The following is a 20605-nucleotide window of genomic DNA, read 5'->3' as shown; positions in this document are numbered from 1 at the left end:
GCAACTAGAGAAAGCCTGTGAGCAGCAACGAAGACCCAACGCAGCCAAAAATAAATAAATAAATTTATTAAAAAAAAAAAAAGAGATTTACTTCATGTAGCATAATCCCTAGAGCATTTTAAATTGTTAATCTGAATTACAAATTCAGTATCTACATTATAGAAACCAATATAATTTCAATTTTATCACAAACTTATATACAGCTTTTGAAAAAGTTATGTAATATAAGTCTAAAATAAACTATCATTAAGTAGAAGAAGGAGGAAAGAAAAAAATGACTTTTTAAAACTGAGAATGTCGGAATTTATTTCTGATTTATTTCTTTAATAAAAGAAGATTAGATTTTAAAAGATGCTAATAAGACAATCTTTTAAAAACCAAGGTAAAAGACCTATACAGCAATAATTAATCACAATTAATTAAAATATTTTAACATTTAAGAATGAATTTCTGGACACAGAAACTGAAGGTATTAGGAAGTTATACTTTATTTCTTGAACCCTGGTTTTGAAAAATTATTCAACTTTTTTTTTCAAGAAACACAAGTACAAAATCTGAATAATGGTGGGAGTTCAAATCAATGAAGTGCCACAACATAATTAACCTTCATTTCACAGATGGGAAGATGGGCAGAAATGGAGTAGAGAAGTGAGTCAGTAGTAGTTACTCAACTAAATGAAAGCAATCTAATGCCCTAACACCCAGGATCATAGATGTTAGAATTGCCAGGAATCTTAGATGTCAGGGGTCCAGCCCTTTTTTATACCGTTGATCAGTATGCATATATCTCATAAATTGATGATTTTGGAGGACACATGCTGGCAGTTCTTAATCTTTCTAAGGTCAGAAGGATGTGATGAAAGAAGCTAAATCAAGAATCGGTGCACAAGCTATCACCTGTGCAAGTTCATATCTGCTTCATTTCTAACTCATCCTGCATATCCACATCCTTGCTGAACTTATTGGAAATTTCCTCACTGGATTCCACTATGGTGGTGCCACCTGAGTTCTCATAGTGTTTCCTTTTCCTTTTCCTTCTAGTTGCAGGGGAATAAATTGTGCATTGGTTTTCCAAGGATTGGCTGAGCTGAATCACGTGAACATGTGTTCTATTTCAGATGTGTTTGAAATTGGGCTTAATGCCTTCTGACATTTCTCTAGGGACTTCTAGGTTTCTTTTTTTTGCACACTTCTTGAGACTCGGTGTTCTGCTAACTCTCAGGCTCCTTTCCTGAACTCAGATTGTTGGCTTCAGTTACACTGAGGACAGATTAGCACGTTCAAAAACTTTCTCCTTGGAATTGATCTGCGTTTGAAAAAGGTGGGGCTTGAAGTCACCTGAAAGAGTACTTTTCATTCTCATCCTTGTATATTTTATTTACATCAGTGGAAAACATCTTTTCTTTTTATCTTTCAAGGTGACCCAAAAGCATACAAAATGGGTCTCCAAGAAGTATAGATGTGTCCTCTAATGAACTACCCAAACTCACTCTTGTTTTTCTCTTTCTGACTTACTTCACTTTGTACGACAGACTCTAGGTCTATCCACCTCACTACAAATAACTCAATTTTGTTCCTCTTTATGGCTGAGTAATATTCCCTTGTATATATGTGCCACATCATCATTATCCATTCATCTGTAGATGGACACTTAGGTTGCTTCCATGTCCTGGTTATTGTAAACAGTGCTGCAATGAACATTGTGGTACATGACTCTTTTTGAATTATGGTTTTCTCATATTATGGTACCTACATACCCAGTAGAGGGATAGTCTGTCATACAGAGTGAAGTAAGTCAGAAAGAGAAAAACAGATACCGTATGCTAACGCATATATATGGAATCTAAAAAAGTGATACTGATGGACCTAGTGGCAGGGCAGGAATAAAGATGCAGGCGTAGAGAACGGACTTGAGGACACGGGGGGGGGAAGGGGAAGCTGGGATGAAGTGAGAGACTAGCATTGACATATATACACTACCAAATGTAAAATGGATGGCTAGTGAGAAGCTGATGCATAGCACCAGGGAGATCAACTCGATGCTTTGTGACAACCTAGAGGGGTGGGATAGGGAGGGTGGGCGAGAGGTGCAAGAGGGAGGGGATATGGGGATATATGTATATGTATAGCTGATGCACTTTGTTGTACAGCAGAAACTGACACAACACTGTAAAGCAATTATACTCCAATAAAGATGTGAAAAAAAAGTAAAAACATCAGGACTATGTAGTCATTAAAAAGAATCAGCTCTAAGTGTTCTAAGATTTGATGTTTATGAGTGGAAAAGCAAGTTGCAACAGTAAGTATGTGATTCCATTTAAAATCTTTACACATATTTGCCTGTAAAAGGCATGGAATGACACACAGTGGCTGACTAAATAGTGGGATTGTGGTGTGTAGAGAGGGTGAGGAAGGGGATTTACCCTTTCTTTAAAAAATCATTTCTGAATTGCCTGGGTTTTTCACTGAGTGTGTAGTTAAATTCTTAAATATTAATTAGGAGACATCACACATGTTCACCAAGAATCCTTATCAATCTTTACTGCATTTGGAGACTGTTACGTTCTTGATTTGACTGGGTCCATGCAGAGTTCAATTCCTTCACCAGACATTCCTTGAATATCAGGTTCTTTGCTGGGTACCAGGCTACCAAGATGATTAATACCTGGTCCATGACAGAATGGAAATCTGCCCCAGAATGCAGATAAGAGGAACAGCGAATTTGGTAAAAATGGACACTGTCATCACTAGGGATACATCAGCTCCCTCACTTGATTCATAACTGGCCTTCTGTAGGCTTCATCTTTCGGCAGCGCAACTGGCAGACGTCATCCTCTCATTGTTAAAAGTCAAATTTAGGATTAAGACTCCACTTAATACCGCTGAGCTCGAGGTGTCCTTGGGGAAGGAGAAGTCCCCTGAATATACCCACTGTGGTACCCAGAATAGATTTTGCAGCTGCACACAGATCCTGTCTTGTCTGTTGTCTCTGCTGAGTAATGTAGATTCTGGGACAGCAAAGGGGCAGCTGGTGACTTTGAACAAAATTTTACCTTTCAATTGAATCCAGGGAAATAATTTGCAACAAAGGGCAGACGATGCAAAGTGCTATGTTGAACGCTAGATTGTGCTTTATTTTTTCCTCCCAACTTTACGTTTCCATGCGCCAAAATGTTGATGCTACAAATATTGGATACCACGCTTACCTGACAGGCTTCTTCCATCCCACCTGGGCGCGGGGGCTCAGAGCGAGCGCGCGAACCGCGGCTGGAGCCCGTCTCTCGCGGCCGGAGCGGGCTCGGCCGGCCGCGGGTTCCCCTACTGGCCCCGGTGCCCGAGCCGCTCCGCCGCCTCGGCTCCTGCAGTCAGCCCCCGGCGCGCACGCGCACTCCCCCCTGGCAGCCTCGGCGCCTCCGGTCTTCGGCAAGGCTGCGACTGGACGGCTCCAACGGGCGGGGCGGGGCGGGGCGGGGCGAGGTGGGGCGAGAGCTCGCGGCCACGTGACCGACGCCAACATGGCGGCGCCCAGCGGCGTACACCTGTTCGTCCGTAGAGGTAAGCACCTGGAGGACAGCCCCGCGGGGCTTCTCACTGTCGCTCACTGGGTACGCAGTCGGGTTCAAAGGAATACACGTCCGCGATCAGACATCTCGGCGCACACGAATGTGCTTTCAGTTCTGCGGACACACGCAGACACACTGCCACAGGAACATACCCACAAGTGTTCATTTGTCACTTGCCCAGATCACGTCACTGCGTGGCATCTATTTGCAGTCCCTCCTTGAGATTTATGGGACATTGTCTGAGGTTTTCTTCGCCCACGTCAGTTGTGTGATTGCTGTAGCAAACTTTTTTATTCCTCCTGCGGAGCAATGAACCTACAGTAACTGAAATGCGCCTGGACACCCAGTTGCCGCAGAGAAAGCAACTTGTATCCGTTGGCATGATACAACACGTCTTTTGGGGAACTTGCAAAATGTGATTATTCTCTTCCATTGACTTAAAGTTAAGAAGAGGAGAAATTTTGTCTGGCTAGCTTTCAGTAGGTGTTACTCTTGTGTGAGTGGTGAGATTTTAGTAAATGTGCAAATACTTTTGCAGGTGAATCTTTGTTGGATTTGAACCGGTTTCTGAATCTTTGTTGGAAAGAACTAGGAAGTTGTTTCAAGGATGGGGGAAGAAGGGAATTAAAATATTTTCAAGGTCTATTTAGGTTTCAGGAATGTAGGAACAACAGTCCTGTGAGGCAAATATTATTTTCACAGTAAATAGCTACCGTTTATTAAGTGCTTTTAAGTACCTGATACTGTGTTAAGTACCTAACATATGCTAGCTACCTTTTAAAACCCAGTGAGTTAAGCATTATTCTCTGCTGATGAGAAGAGTGAGACAAAGAGGTTAAGTAATAAGACTAAGATTGCACAGATTGTAAGAGGCAAAATGGGCATTTGAACATGGCACTGATTTCTTTCTTTCTTTTTTTTTTTAAGTGCTCATTCCTCTGCCCTGCATGGCATGGTCTCTTCACCGAAGTCAGTGTGCAAAGTTCAGATGAGACAGGACAAGTATGATGAGCATGTGTGAGAAGTAAAAAGGAAGATGCTTCTAGAGAGGAAGGAGGTTGGTAGGCAGTTAGAGCTCAGTCTTTCAGTGTAATACAGTGTTAGTGGAGATGACTAGGGAGCCACAGGAAGATATGAGGTGAGAGATGTGTAAAGGGAAGGTGATGTAGGCAGTATTTTGGACTGGTTGGAAGGGAGAGTGGAGGCCAGTGTGAGAGTACAGCCTTGTGAAAAGAGCACCAATTTACATCTCTTAAGATCTGGGTTCCAATCCAAACTGTTTACTAATCAAGTTACTTTTTTTCTGTTTCCTCTTTTGACAAGAATTAATGGCGTTTAGACTTCTTTTTTGTGCACTGCAGGTAATGGTGAAGAGGATCTGGGCAGATAGTCAAGGTAGAGGAGGAGCCAAAACACACACACACACACACACACACGTGTTATATACACACACATATATGTATGCATATGTATATAATCTCTTTGCAGAGTATAGAAATAACATATTCATCTTTTTTGTCACTTATGATTTTGACAAATGGTGGTTCAGACAATCTTGGAAAAAGCTATTACAGAAATAGCTATAGTAACCCATCCCACTATACCCCACAAGAGGGTTATCTTCTGACTAGAAGAGGGGGATCTTCTGATTACAAGAGGGAGGGAAAATATGTCATCAGGAAGATATTTAGTGATCGGGAAAGGGCCCTTTATGGGCTATTCATAATTAGTTTTATTATGCATTGCAGACAGGTTGTCCTGTACCACCTGCTCTCCGCCCCCCAGGGTTGAAAATGAAGGGTAAATTTAAGGAAGGTCCTCTCTTTTCTCTCTTCCTCCTTTTCACCCTTTTAGATTGATGTAAATTAATCCACTATAAGGCTTTATGTGCCAGGATTTATCATCAGCATCTATGTGCACCTTTCCCTCTTGGAAAATGGGAAGAAGAGGTTTTTTTTTTAATTTAATTATTTTTGGCTGCATTGGGTCTTCGCTGCTGCACGCGGGCTTTCTCTAGTTGTGGTGAGCGGGGGCTACTCTTCGTTGTGGTGTGCGGGCTTCTCATTGCAGTGGCTTCTCTTGTTGTGGAGCACGGGCTCTAGGCGTGCGGGCTTCAGTAGTTGTGGCACGCAGGCTCAGTAGTTGTGGCTCGCAGGCTCTAGAGCACAGGCTCTGTAGTTGTGGTGCACGGGTTTAGTTGCTCCGCGGCATGTGGGATCTTTCTAGACCAGGGATCGAACCCGTGTCCCCTGCATTGGCAGGCAGATTCTTAACCACTGTGCCACCAGGGAAGTCCCAGAAGAGATTTTTTAACCTCTTAAGGAGGGCATAAGGTTTCTCTCATGACTCTCCAGCTCATTGTAGCTTTAATCACAGTACACCCTCTATATAGTAGTTACCTACTTCCTCTCTCCATCCCCACTCCTAACTAGATTGTTAATTCTTGTTGAGCAGGAACCCTGTCTTATCTATGTGTCTATCTTAATAAGCACAGTACCTGGCTCAAGAGCTTACTGAATTGAGAGGCTGTTAAGACTTGTTCTCTTCTGAGGAATTCCCTGGCGGTCCAGTGGTTAGGACTGGGCACTTTCACTGCCGAGGGCGTGGGTTCAGTCCCTGGTCAGGGAATTAAGATCCCGCTTAATATCCCGCAAGCCTTGCAGCTTGGCCAAATTTGTTCTCTTCTATCATGGGCTAAGGGATGGGTGGAAACTATAAGTAGTGACATTGGAAAGGGGAAAGGATGGATTAGTCTCTTGGAAGGCAGAGAGAAGGTAACAAGAGCCTTTTAGGGATGAGGGTACTCCTGGTATTAGCACTGACACTAAATCCCTGATCACGGTGCAAAATCCCTACCCTGGGGCCCCAGGAGCTCTCTCCTTGCTTAATCTCTCACTCCCAGTTCCCACTTTATTAGAATCTTTGCTCCAGCTCTCGAAGCTGACACATAAGATCCTTTACCCAGTGAGTATGGGAAGGAATGGTGAAGGCAAAGAAGGGGGCATATTTTCTCTTTTACACTCTTGTTCCTTTTATGAGCCAGTCTCTCCTGGCTTGCCTCCTGTTTCTCTGATTTTCCCAGACTTCCACTAGGCTCTTCTTCTACTTCTAGGTTTATAAATATTAGTGTTCCCCAGGATTCTGTTCTAAGCCCTCATCCCTGTTTCCTCTCTTTGTTGTCAGCAATCAAATTTACCTACCTCAATGACTGTCAAATCTATACAGTTTTTAAAAATCAACAGAGTATCCTCTGGAACTGAGCACCAGGTCTGAATGCCAGCTGTCTGTTAGGTATCTTTTCCTAGATGTCTCAGTGGCCCTTTAAGCTCAACAAGTCCAATATGGAAATGAATATTCTCCTGCACATCTGCTTCTCTGCATATATACTCTGTCTCCATTAATAGCATCGCCATCCAGGCAGTACCTAAGTGTAAATATTTAAGGGCTTTTGGTCCCCACCACTGCCTTCAGTGTCTATGTCCAGTGAGTCAGTAAATCCCATTTCTTGGATGCCTCCAGTTTTCTGCATGGTCTGGGTACAATTCTTTACCATCCCTTGTAACTGGTCTCCACCTCAGTCCATCTTCTTCCCCACAACCAGCTGTCTTTCTAAAATTCAGATCGGATTATGATGCTTCCCTACTGAAAAAACCTCTGGGGACTCTTCATTGCTGGGATAGTCTGAATCCCCTAGCATCGAAGGATAGCACCATCTCAGCTGGCCTCAGTTTACCTTTTCAGCCTCAGGTCCTGCCAGTTTCCTAACCTCATATCTCTGCTAAGGTTTGCCATTGTGTACCTCCTTAATTGCTTTGCCTGCAATGTCTTTTTTCACCTAGCAAACCATTCATCCTTCAAGGCCACGCTTAAATGCCATCTCTCCTTTGAAGCTGTATTTGCCTCTGCCCAGGCTAAACTAACCCAGTCTGCTTACATAGCACTCAGGGCATGCCTTTATCACAACATTTATTACCCTGTATCAGAGTATGCACACTTATCTGAAAAGTATTTGTTTACACGTCTATCTCCCTTGCTAGAATGGGAGCTTCTTAGAGACAAGAATCTTATCTTCTTCATCTGTGTCTTCCCAAAACCTGGCATACAATGTGTGCACCTAGTAAGTACTCAGTTTCATAACCAAATGAAAGACCTTTCAGACTGCAACCTCCTGTAGAAACATTTGTTCACAAAAGTTATATGGTAGGCCTAAAGAATAATTTATCTCAAAATGTCAGTTTTTGTCATATGACCGGCCTAGTTAGTGAATTTATTCCCTGCCCCCCCCCCTTTTATAGTCCATCTCCCTCCAAGATTAATTTAAGGCAGTGTTACTTCTGTATACCTTTTTGGGCAACTGTGAGAATTCCAGGTAATTTGAGTTGTGAGTCAGACTTACTGGAGATAATTAGAAAAAAGAGGTTGGGAGGGGGAAGGGAAGAAATCTAAAAGAGAAGTGCTTAAGGCTTAAGCAGTGTAGTCATGGGAGAGATAAAGGAAGCTGATGGAAGTACACCCTTGTACCTAATCACTATCCTGCTGTCCTTCCACAATCCATGTGGAGGAAACTGATGCCAGTGAGAGGAGAGGGGGCAGATTGTGGGCAAGTCCAGCAGAAAGTCTAAGAAAGGCACAGTTGGTGGGTGTGTAAAATAGTTTGGCCTTTCCAGAGGGCTGTGTGGCAATGTGTATCAAGGTGTAAGGTATACATACTTTTTACCTAACAATTCTGCTTTTAGGAATTTATCCTGAGAGAACAATAGGATGAGTGTACAAAGATGGATAAGTAAGAATGTAACTTTATAATCATGGTAATTGGGAAATAGTCACCATAATCTGAAATGTCCATTGGTAAGAGAATGACTAAATAAATTATAGTTTATCCATGCAGTGGCGTGCTGTGCAGCCATTAAAAAGATGATGTAGATATACTGTAGACTTAAAAAGTCATGGACATGCATGGAGGAGAAAAGGCTGGTATAGAACAGTAAATCCCACTTACATAAAGTTTGTATCTTTGTTTCCTTATATGCATATATGCCCAAAGAAATATCTAGCATGATGCTCATCCAAGTGTTCATAGCTGTTATTTCCAGATGGTGAGATTGTACTGATTTTTACTTTCTTTACAATTGATGTGTTTGAATTTTATACATTGAGAAGATAGCATTTTTATTTTCCAAACCTTTTTTTTTTTAAACTGTATAAAAGAAAAAAACAACCAAGCAAATACAAAAGATATCAAATGTTTGAATGGGACCAGACCCAAGGGAAAAATTTCTTTTACTGTGCATATTCTCTGCAACAAAGCAAAATGTCTGTGCAATTTATAATATAGGAAAGGAACACCTTTAAGATTTCCATGATCAAGGAATGGTAACTGGAAATTACTTATATATACTCGTTACTGTAATTTAAGATGCATATAATGCTACTAATATTTTATTATTCTTGTCTTTTTTTAACAAACGTACAAATTTTTACAAGTGCTTTTGTTCATTTGTGACTCTAAGGCCATAGATTCTTCCACTAAGAATTTTCTTATGATAGTGGTTTTTCAAAAATTTAATAACCCCAGGTAGGGGAGGGGCTATTTTACATCATAAATTAGGTACTTTAAACTTTTGTCAACTGACCTGAGATCCTTCCTGTTTTGTATAGCTTCAGTAGGAAAATGTATCCTCAGTTTCATCAAACCAACTTAGAAATCAGCTTTTGGGATGCAGGCCATGGGTGATTTGGAAAATATCAATACTATTAATAAGGAGCTTCCTGTGACTTAAACTCTTTTCATGTTGATAGCTGAGAATGGAGACGGATTTTTGCTATATGATTTTTTTTAACAAGTACCTTAATACAAATAAACTCTGTTATGATACGGCTTGTTACTACATAAATTAAAGCATACTTAACAATCAAATCATGGCCCTGAATTCCCTAAAGTCAGACTTGTCCCTCAAGCTATGTGTGCTCTTATGTTTTCCCTCTGCTTGAAATAGCTTTCTATAACACATTATAGAAACACATTCAATGGGAGACATTCATTGTCTCCCATTGAAATTATGAACTTTAATACACAGTACAGGGCATGTAGACCCTCAATGATAAATGCTGTACAGTCATTAACCAAAAAAAAAAAAAAATGTTGACCTCTATTTGTTGACATGGAATGATATTCACAACATATATTATTTGGAAAATGCAAGTTACAGAACAATTTAATACAATCTCATTTTGTGAAATCAAATACTGATATATCCATATGTGTCAAAGTGTAGCACATACAGAGAGAGAGAGAAAGAGAGAGAGAGAGAGAAAGAGAGAGAAAGATAGAATGGCATTCACCTACATAAATATTCACAGTTTTTATGAAATGTTCACTTTCCCCAAGCATTGGGGATCTTTGAAAATGCAGAGTGGGTGCTATGTATCTTTGGGAATTTGGCAAGACGGGAGGAGAATAAGATATATGCAAAGCTTCATTTGAACATTATCTTGTTTTTCAGTTAAAACAGTTTTTTCTTGTAGAGATTGGATTTTCTTTTTTAGCTTTTGAATGTGCAGAATTTCAAACATACAGAAAAGTGGAGAGAGCAGGACATACCCATCACCTAGTTACAATAGTCATCAATTTATGGCAGCTCTTGTTTCATCTTTACCCCCAGCCACTTCCCCTCCCCAAGCTGGATTATTTTGAAGCACATCTCAGATATATGATTTCATCTGTAGATTTTTGATTATGTATCTCCAAAAGCCAGGAGCCTTTAAAATTTTCTTCATATATTGCACTTATCAGTTCTAGAGTTTACATTTGGTTCTTTTCTTATAGTTTCCATTTCTGTGTTGAGGTTTCCCAGCTGTTTACTCACGTCCATCTTTTCCTTTAAGTACTTGTACATGCATATTTATAACAGCTGTTTTAAAGTCCTTATCTGTTAATCTGTCATCTGGGTGATCTCAGGGTCTTTTTCTGTTTTATTGACTTTTTTTTCTTGACTGTGGATCACATTTTTCTGTTCTTCACATACGTAATTGTATATTCTTCCCAAGTGGGTAATACCTTGTGGAGATTCTGCTGTTCTGCCAGGCGTGGTTTTCTTCTTTGGTAGGGTGGATCTGTTTGTTTTGCTCTTAGTCCTAGAGTGTGGCTCTTACTCTAGTGCAGAGTTCAGCAAACTTTTTCTATAAAGGGCCAGATAGTAAATATCTTAAACTTCTGTGGGCCCTATCGTCTCTACTGCAGCTACTCAAGTCTGCTAATATAGTACAAAGGCAGCATAGACAGTATATAAACAAATGAGCATAGCTATATTCCAATAAAATTTTATTTATAAGAAAAGACAGTGAGCCGGGTTTGGCTCACTGGCCTTAATCTGCCCACCCTTGCTCTGCATTTGCGTGGTTCTTATTCCACTGAGGGCCCGGTTGATCTTTCTGGTCCCAGTTGAATGCCTGTGGGGCTCAGTGAGGTCCGTCTACTCGGGTTGGGCTAAGACTTCAACTTCTCCCAGCCCTGCAACCTCTGGAATCTCTATTCAGCTCTCAGCCTTGCACCAGCCGCTGTCCGGTAGGGCTTGTGCCTCTCTGTTTCCCAGAACCCTCAGTACCGCACAAATTCCAGCTGCTTCAGCAGCCAGCCCTCTGCTCTCTGCCTCCCTAAGTAAACAGTGAGGGGCTGTGCTTGGCTTGGACTCCATCTCCCAAGGCCACATTTGGGACGGTTTCCCCAGGCAGAACACTGGAGCCAATCTGGGCTCACCTTGTGTACTTATTTACCCTCAAGGTTCACTGTCCTACATCGTTCAGCAGCCAATGCCAAAAAATAGCTCCTTCACGTTTTGTCTAGTTGTCTAGTCATTTAAGGCAGGAAGGAATTCTAGTACCAGTTATGGCAACATGGCTAGAAGAGGATGTCAGTTTTTTTTTTTTTTTTTTATTCAGTAAGTTTATTTTCCCAGTTTTTTTTTCTTGAAATTTATTTGTTGAAGCAACTGACTCGGCAGTCTGCCCTAATGGAGCTTTCCACATTCTGGATTTTGCTGGTTGTATTTCCAGTGGAGTCATTTAAAATGTTCCTCTATTAGCTGGCAGTTAGATCCAAGGCCTGACTTGATTTAGGTTACACTTTTTGTTGTTGTTGTTGCTTTGGGCAAGAATACTTCCTAGAGTGTTGCTTTTTGAGATGTTAGTGGCCACTGGTGATCATTACTTGGCTCCATTAGCTCATTAAGAGTTTGCAAAATGGTAATATTTTAATTCAGTCATTCCTTCTGCGTTTATTAGCTAGAAGATATCTACAGAAAGAAACTTTCTCATCAAGTATTTGACTACCCTGATAGACCTCATCCTGAAAAGTTAAATGTTTGCTTTGTTCTCTGTATTTACCAGTTTTTAAAATAGCAGATTTATCCTCCAAAAGTGACCAATGAGTTGTGTTTAGAACTGTGTGGATTTATGTTTAATTGGGTATCTACTTCCTTCATTTTCTGAAAGTATATGAAAGGATCACTCAGTGTGGAAATGTAATCCTAAAGCAAGATTGCAAGATTATAGAAAGAAGAGCAAAAGCAATTGACAGAAATAGCATTTTAAAAAATGAATTTAGGGAATTCTTACTATAACAATGTTTAAGTGGGAGATTATAGAGTAAGAAAGGATTGAACATCGTCCAGTGTTTGTTGCAAGTTGAGTCCCACAGTGTTAGTCCTTCACATTGCAGCAAGAGGTTCAGTTTTGTATCTAGTGAAATGTCAGATCTTGTGCTTAGCATAATATGCTTCTTATTACCTAGAGAGTGATTATATATCAGAAAAAGCAACTGGTAAAGATCTGATTTTGGATCCTGTCTCTACAACTTATTATCACATGAATTTAAAAAGTAACGTAATTTTCCACTCAACTTTTCTGTGAACCTAAAGCTGCTCTAAAAACTATGTCTATTAAAAAAAAAACTTAACCTTTCTGAATTTCACTTTCTTCACCTGTTTTCAAAAAAAAAAAGGGTATAAAATTATCTAAGTCAAATGAAAATTAAGAAATTAAGTGGGAGAACCTGTGAAAGTATCTAGCACAAGAAATGTCCCTTTCCTTTTAGCAGATGTTCTCCACTGGTTGAAGCAATTACAAGGAAGCCCAGATTCAGGGAAGGGGATATAGAGTCCCTCTTGATGGGATACGTGTCAATGAATCGAGACAATCTAAGGCTGTTTCTTGAATACAATGGGAAGGAAGAAGATGAACTCCTCAAATACATGCAAAATTTTGTCTATTTGGGCACTTTCCTGAAGGAAAATATGCGTGACTTTCATTAATTTCTCGAAGTAAGATGATTTGAAAAAAAAATACCATCTCCCTTAGAATATCAATATTCTTTGATGCCCCTCCCATTGAGAAGTGGGGTCTCACTTAGTTGCTCCACAGCACGTGGGATCTTCTGGACCAGGGCTTGAACCTGTGTCCCTTCCCCTTGAGTCTAGACTGTCTTGTGACTACTTCAACCAAAAGAGAATTGGGGAGGTGATGCTGTGTGACTTTCAAGGCTGTCATAAAAGGAGATGCAGCTTCTGCTTTGTTCACTAGAACAGTCATGCTGGGAGCTTCAGCTGCTTTGTAAGAAACCCAACTACCCTGGGGCTGCTGTGTTGTGAGGAAGCCAAGCCACTTGAAGAGGTTCTTTGAAAGTTATCCAGTCAGGAGACCTAATCTTTGAGTCATCCCATTGCAGGCACCAGACATGTGAATGAGCCTCCAGATGGTTCCAGCCCTCAGCCCTAGAGTCATCCCCAGCCAAGTCTTCTTCTTTACTCAGGGCCTCAGATATCATGCAGCCTCAGACATTCATTTCCAAATTCCTGACCCAAATAATCCATGAGCGTAATAAAATTATTAGTTCTGTTAAAACACTGTTAACTTTTGGATAACTCATTACACAGCAGTATTAACTAGAACACTATATAATATCTAAGAGCCAGCAGCAATTAATTTTCAGTGGAAAACCTAAAGAACAACTTATAGGTAGTACATGCAGGCAGGCAGTCCCAAAATGTCTCCCACAAAACTTGGAGTCACCACACACAACAAGTGTGGCTTTTCACCAGATATTTATTTATTTATTAAAAAAAATTTTTTTAGACTTCCCTGGTGGTGCAGTGGTTAAGAATCTGCCTGCCAATGCAGGGGACACAGGTTTGAGCCCTGGTCCAGGAAGATCCCACATGCCGTGGAGCAACTAAGCCCGTGAGCCACAACCACTGAGCCTGTGGTTTAGAGCCCGCAGGTCACAACTACTGAGCCCATGCGTCTAGAGCCCATGCACCGCAACAAGAGAAGCCACTGCAATGAGAAGCCCACGCACCACGACAAAGAGTAGTCCCCGCTGACCGCAACTAGAGAAAGCCCGTGTGCAGCAACGAAGACCCAACACAGCCAAAAATAAATAAATAAATAAATTTATTAAAAAAGAAAATTTTTTTTGGCTGCCCACACTGCTTTTGGGATCTTAGTTCCCTGACCAGGGATTGAACCTGCACCTCAGCAATGACAGCACGGAGTCCTAACCACTGGACCGCCAGGGAATTCCCTATCACCAGGTATTTATAATTTATTCATAGTCTAGATGAAGTTTATCAATCTGGAGTCATTTTTACCATAAGTGATATTACTCAGTATCATGGCTGACTTTCCACATTTGCCAGGTTTCCAAGGAGAACAGAACTAGAAAGTTAACCCAAGGTCAAATGTGTCAATAGAGAACTATCCATTGAGAAAAACAAAGTAAGAATATTAATATTTGACAGAATAGAATTTAAGGCAAAAAGCATCAAAGAGGACAAAGAGGTTCATGGACCTTTTCTCTTTCTACCCTCACTATCCCCTTAATGATCTCATTAGTAGTCATATGACTCTAATAACCCATTAAGCTGTTGCCTCCCATGTTTATGCCCTCAGCCAAGACCTTTCTTGTAAATTCCAGACTCATACATCCATCTGCTTACTTAACATTTCCAAATGTCGAAATCAACATGTTCAAAACTCCAAAACTGGACTTCTAATCTCTTCCCTAAAATTTGCTGCACTCCAAAGACTTCCCTACCTTAGTTGTTGGTAATTTTATCCTGTCAGTTTCTCAGACCATAAGCCTTCAAATCACCCCCAATTCCTTTTAAAAAATATTTATTTATTTATTTATTTATTTATTTATTTATTTATTTATTTATTTTTGGCTGTGTTGGGTCTTCGTTGCTGTGTGCGGGCTTTCTCTAGTTGCGGTAAGCGGGGGCTACTCTTCGTTGCAGTGCGTGGGCTTTTCACTGTCGTGGCTTCTCTTGTTGCGGAGCAGGGGCTCTAGGCGCACAGGCTTCAGTAGTTGTGGCATGTGGGCTCAGTAGTTGTGGCTCGCGGGCTCTAGAGTGCAGGCTCAGTAGTTGTGGCGCATGGGCTTAGTTGCTCTGCGGCATGTGGGATCTTCCCGGGCCAGGGCTCCAACCCGTGTCCCTTGCATTGGCAGGCAGATTCTTAACCACTGCGCCACCAGGGAAGCCCCAAATCTACCTTTAAGATATACCCAGAATGCATTTTTGACACCCCACTGTCACCACCTGAGTTGAGTCACTATCATATCTTACCTGGATTACTGCAGTAACCACTTACTGGTCTCCCTGCTTCTACCCTTGCCCTCCTATACTGGATTCTCAACACAGCAGCCAGACTGAACTTTTAAAAATGTTGTCAGATCATGTCATTCTTTCGCTAAAAACCTATTTCACTCAGAGTAAAAGCCAAAATCCTCATAATGTCCTGTAAGGCCCTACTCATAGCACTTAACACTTTCTAACACACTGTATGACTTACTTATTTGTCATGTTGTCTGTTGCCTACCTCCCCACATATATAGACTGTAAGTTTGGCAAAGAGAAGAATTTTTGTTTGTTTTTTTCCCTGATGTATCCCAAGTACCTAGACCAATGCCTGGCACATAATAAGCACTCAATAAAGATTTTTTGAATGAATGAATGAAAAGTGGCTAGTTAATAGTGATACAATAAAGTTATTAATAATGAATCTTTATGAGTCAAATAACATGTTAAAATACATAAAGCAAGAGCTGTTAAAAATAAAAGGAAAAATGGATAAAACCACAATCGTAATAGGAAACTAGCATGCCTCTAATTTGTCAATTTAAGTAGACATAATAAGGTTATTGGATTTCAGAATGTTATAATTAGTAAATTTGATTTAATATTAAAGTTGATACCTTGGATTAGGATTTTTTTTACAAATATACACGAAATAGGATAAAAGATGGTTAAGTTTTGCCACTGAAAACCTCAGTAGGTTCTAGAAAGAAAAATTGTATAAACTACATCCTCTGATCACAAAGCAATAATGCACAAATTAATGGGGAAAGAGGAGATTTGACCCAAGTATTGTGGAAACACAAAAGGAAACTAGAGAGCGGGGGATGTGCCATTTACACTGTACTGGCCTTGGAATACACAGTTCTCGTCCTCCATGAGTTCACAGTCCTTGGTGGAATCAAACATGTAAATCAATTTTGCAACAGAATAAGAAGGATGCACAGATAGAGGTAAGCATATGATGCAATGGGATCATCCAATAGAGACCGAGGCTCCTTCACCTTCACAGAGGAGTAGACTAGGCTGAGTCCTCCAGTGCAAGGAGGGCCTGGTCAGATGAAGGAGTCTAGAAACAGAGAGGCCTCTTGTCCAAAGGCAGAGAGAGGGGTGAGAGCCTGTGCAGCCTTCTGGGAGCTCTGCTGGTTTAATATGGCAAGCAAGTAGGTGAGAGCTAGGGAGTAGCCAGTTGGAGATGCTACTTTTGGCAGTAAAATGTATAGGATTTGGGGACTACCTGAATGGGACAACTGAGGCAAGTGTGTGAAAAGGGGTAAAGATACCAGACTCCTGCTCCCTTAGGGATGGAGGAAATGATAGATGTGCATGTAGATAGTTTTTCACCTGGGAGAGGAGACAGAAAATTGAAGAAGCTCCTCGTCCCCCAATTACTTCTGTTTCTTTCTGTACATTTTTGCAGAGAGTAGAGATGAAATGACGTAGGGGGTTGGGAAATAGGAGGAAAAAATGATAAGGGATAATAGAAGGATTGCCCAGCAGTGTTGAGATCCAAGTGAAATTAGAGACCGTGTATCTGTAGTGACCCCATTCATTGCCACTGTGTGATTTTCTCCAAACGGGCATCATCCTGTGTGTATAAAAGAGTGAAGGTAGATAGTTGGATTGATTGGAATTTTCCAGATGGATGCACTGGAAGGACCAGGGAGTAAGAGAAAAGGGGAGTGGGGGGTTAGCAAGAGGGGGGTTGAATTAATGCATTCTAGAGTCTAGCCTAGGCTGGAAGTTTCCCAAGGTCATGGACCTTGTCTATTTTGTTTGTTTCTGGGCTCATTATTATTACAATGAATAATCTAGAGCGTAGAAGTAAAAAGGGAAGAGACTGATAGTTTTGGGGGGGGTGGGAAGAGTTGTCCTAAGATGAGAATTTCCAGCAAGAGCAAAGAACAGGTATAATGGGAGTGAGAAGTGAGGAACTGGAAGATTTGGGGGTAGTAGTCTGGAGTTTTACCACGGAGGTGACTTCTGAACTGGGTTAGATGGTTTTTAGTTTAATTGGAGAAAGAAGCCTAATACCTATAACAATGCAAAACAGTATGATAGTGCTCTGGGAAAAAGAGGAAGGAAAGATAATTTGGGGCTGGAGTGATCACTTCACAGAATTGGGCCTTGAAGGATGAGTAAGGTGGTCAGCAGAGAGGCAGAGGGATGAGGGAGGGGCATTTCTAAGGGGGTAAGGCAGGGCAGCAGTGGGGACACCATGTGAATACAGGAAAAGTCAAGACCTGTTCAGAGGGTTCTGGAATGGAGGGTTTGGCTGGAGCTGAGAGTTTGCGTAGCAGAGTTATGAAGAGGAAGAGTAATAATACAGGTTAGGGCCAGGTGGTGAGAACGTTGAAGGTCGGCTTAGGGTTTATCTTATAGGCAGCAGAGACTGATGAAGGTTTTTGACAAATAAGTGAAATAACCTGCAGCTGGTGGTGCCCTGGATGTACTGAAGAGGGAAAGCTATCGTATCATTTGGGAAATATTGGTGGAAACAAAGTGATGGGGGCCTGAATTAGTGCCTTGTCTGCAGGATGGAAAGGGAGAGATGGATGCAAGAGAAATGATACAGAGAAGGAGGAATCAGGACCTGGTGGTTAGAAAGGGGACCTGAGGAAGGAGAGGAGCTGTCAGAGCAGAAGAGAGGGAGTAGGCAGAAACAGAGAACCTAGTCAGGAAAAGAGGCTCAGGAGGAAATTTCAGGATGACTCAGTAAGGGTCAGTGAAATTGGCCACTTGGAAGTCATAGAGATTTAGACCAAAATTTTAGCAGTGGAAGGAGAGATGAAAAGTGATGGTGGTGACTGCAGAGAAGTGTGGAGGTTCTTGGTTCTCTTTTTAAATAACAACTTCATCAAGATATAATTCACAGACCATGCAATTCACCTATTTAAAGTTTACAATTCAGTGGTATTTAGTGTATTCACAGAGTTGTGCAACCATCACCACCATCAATTTTATATTTTCATCACCCCTGAAAGAAACCTCTTACCCATTAGCAGTCACTCCCCAATCCCCCTATCCTCACCAGCCCTAGGTAACCACTAATCTGCTTTCTGACTCTATAGATTTCCTATTCTGGACATTTCAAATACGTGGAATCACATAATGTGTGGTCTTCTATGACTGGCGTCTTTCACTTAGCACTGTGTTTTCAAGGTTTATTCATGTTGAAGCATGTATCAGTACTTCATCCCTTTTTAAATTGCCAAATAATATTCTGCTGAATGGGATATCACATTTTGTTTATCCATTCACCAATTGTTGGACATTTGGGTTATATCCACTTTTTGACTCTTACAAATAATGCTGCTGTGGACATTTGTGTACAAGTTTTGTGTGGACATACATTTTGTTTTTGACATAGAGGTCCTGGTTATGTTTAGACGCAGGGGGAAGGAAGGCAACTGGTAAGGAACAAGGACCACGGGAAATTTGGAGAGCAGGGGGCTTCCTGGAGAGAGAGCAGACCTGAAAGAGGTGAAAAGGAATAGAAGGAGGAGAAGGGGGAAAAGTCCCCTTGGAAGTGGTGAGAGTATCTCTACTTCTACAACAGGAGTGAAGGACGAGTGGGAATTTCTTTTTCTATGAATGAAAATACTTTGAAAATATATTTTCTGATTATAAAAGTAATACAAGGAAGGCTGTATAAACAGAGGCTAAGAGTGTGGGTTGTCATATCAGGCTCCTTAGGTTCGAATCTTGATGCTGCTGCTTACTAGTTGTGGAACCTTGGGCATGTTAACCTATCCAGGCTTCAGTTTCTTCATTTTTAACAAGGAGTTGAGACAAGTACTTACCTTACTAGGCTATTATGAAGATTAAAGAAATAATACCTGTGCAGCTGTATTAGTTACCTACTGCTGTGTAACAAATTACCCCAAACGACAAACACTTACTATGTCACAGTTTCTGAGGGGCAGGAATCTGGGTGTAGCTCAGCTGGGGGCCTATGGCTTAGGAACTCTCACGAGGTTGTAGTTGAGCTATTGGTGGGAGCTGTAGTCATCCCAGCGCTTGACCGGGGCTGGAGGACCCGCTGCCAAGCTCACTCACGTGGTTCTTGGCCGGCCTCAGTTCCTTGTGAAGGCCACTTTCTTGCCACCTGTGTCTCTCCATCGGACTGCTCACAACATGGCAGCCTGCTTCTTCCAGACTGGTGATCCAAGGAGGGTACCAGAGTGCGCACTGTGGCAGAAGCCACAGTCTTTTATAACCTAATTTCAGCAGTGACATCCCATCCCCCTGCTCACACAGACCAGCACAGTGTGGCAGACCAGGGTGTGGATGCCAGGAGGCTGGGTCATTGGCGACCATCTTGGCTACCACACAGTTCTTAATAATAAGCCCTTAATAACTACAGTTGGCCCTTGAACCACACGGATTTGACCTGCATGGGTCCACTTATACATGGATTTTTTTTTTGATAGTAAATACTACAGTGCTACATGGTCCACAGATACTGAAGGCTGACTATTTATTTGCATATGTTCTCCTTCGAGGAGGGTCAGCACCCTTAACCCCCAGGTTGTTCAGTGGTCAACTGTATTCATAGTGGAAGTATTAAGACATTATAAAAGTGGGGCTTCCCTGGTGGCTCAGTGGTTAAGAACCCGCCTGCCAATGCAGGGGACACAGGTTCGAGCCCTGGTCCGGGAAGATCCCACATGCCGCGGAGCAACTAAGTCCGTGAGCCACAACTACTGAGCCTGTGCTCTAGATCCCACCAGCCACAACTACTGAAGCCCACACGCCTAGAGCCCGTGCTCCGCAACAAGAGAAGCCACTGCAGTGAGAAGCCCACAGACTGTAACAAAGAGTAGCCCTCACTTGCCACAACTAGAGAAAGCCCGCGTGCAGCAACAAAGACCCAACACAGCCAAAAATAAAAACAAATAAATAAATTTATTTTTTAAAAAAAGATATTATAAAAATGTATAAAGAAGAGGGAATTCCCTGGCGGTCCAGTGGTTAGGACGCGGTGTTTACACTGCCGTGGCCCGGGTTCAATCCCTGGTCGGGGAACTAAGATCCCCCAAGCTGAGTGGTGCCGCCAAAACAAAAACAAAAACAAAAAGTAGTATAAAGAAGAAAGTAAAAGTCGCTCACAGTCCACCATTTAGGTAGAATTGGCATTTCTAAAATGACTTTTTCCCTAAGGAGGGCTACTAGTAATAGGGCCATGATTTCTAAAAATTCCACATCCACAAGAGAAAGCTTATTAATTACTGAAATATTAACTTAGGAAAATTAACATTTGAGATCCTTTTATCTCTCACATTTGGAGTCTGCACATCACACTTGTTTATCCTTCTATTCAGCATTGTGATAATTCTGAATTTGGGACATCACATACCCTGTCTTTGTCATCAGTAAGATTGTGACTTTCCTATAAGATCAAATAGAAAT

At 41.5% G+C, this 20605-nt stretch overlaps 1 protein-coding gene and 1 non-coding gene across 3 annotated transcripts in view; both read left to right on the top strand.

Annotated features, from left to right (window-relative positions):
* Positions 1–3110: 3110 nt before the first annotated feature.
* Positions 3111–20605, top strand: part of METAP1D (methionyl aminopeptidase type 1D, mitochondrial) — a 77842-nt gene continuing 60347 nt past the window's right edge. Inside the window, exon 1 of one of the 2 annotated variants that reach the window (XM_068543913.1) lies at positions 3111–3555. In XM_068543913.1, coding sequence (XP_068400014.1) covers positions 3111–3555 — 445 coding nt within the window. The remainder of the gene's footprint in view (positions 3556–20605) is intronic. The other variant, XM_068543914.1, reaches the window with a different exon arrangement.
* TRNAV-UAC (transfer RNA valine (anticodon UAC)) lies at positions 20150–20221 on the top strand. Its single transcript has one exon. It is a non-coding gene; the product is annotated as a tRNA-Val (tRNA).

This window comes from Eschrichtius robustus, chromosome 5 (genome assembly GCF_028021215.1).
Source record: "Eschrichtius robustus isolate mEscRob2 chromosome 5, mEscRob2.pri, whole genome shotgun sequence".
Lineage (NCBI taxonomy): Eukaryota > Metazoa > Chordata > Mammalia > Artiodactyla > Eschrichtiidae > Eschrichtius > Eschrichtius robustus.
The sequence above is the reverse complement of the archived record's forward strand: the minus strand, read 5'-3'. Positions and strand labels throughout refer to the sequence as shown.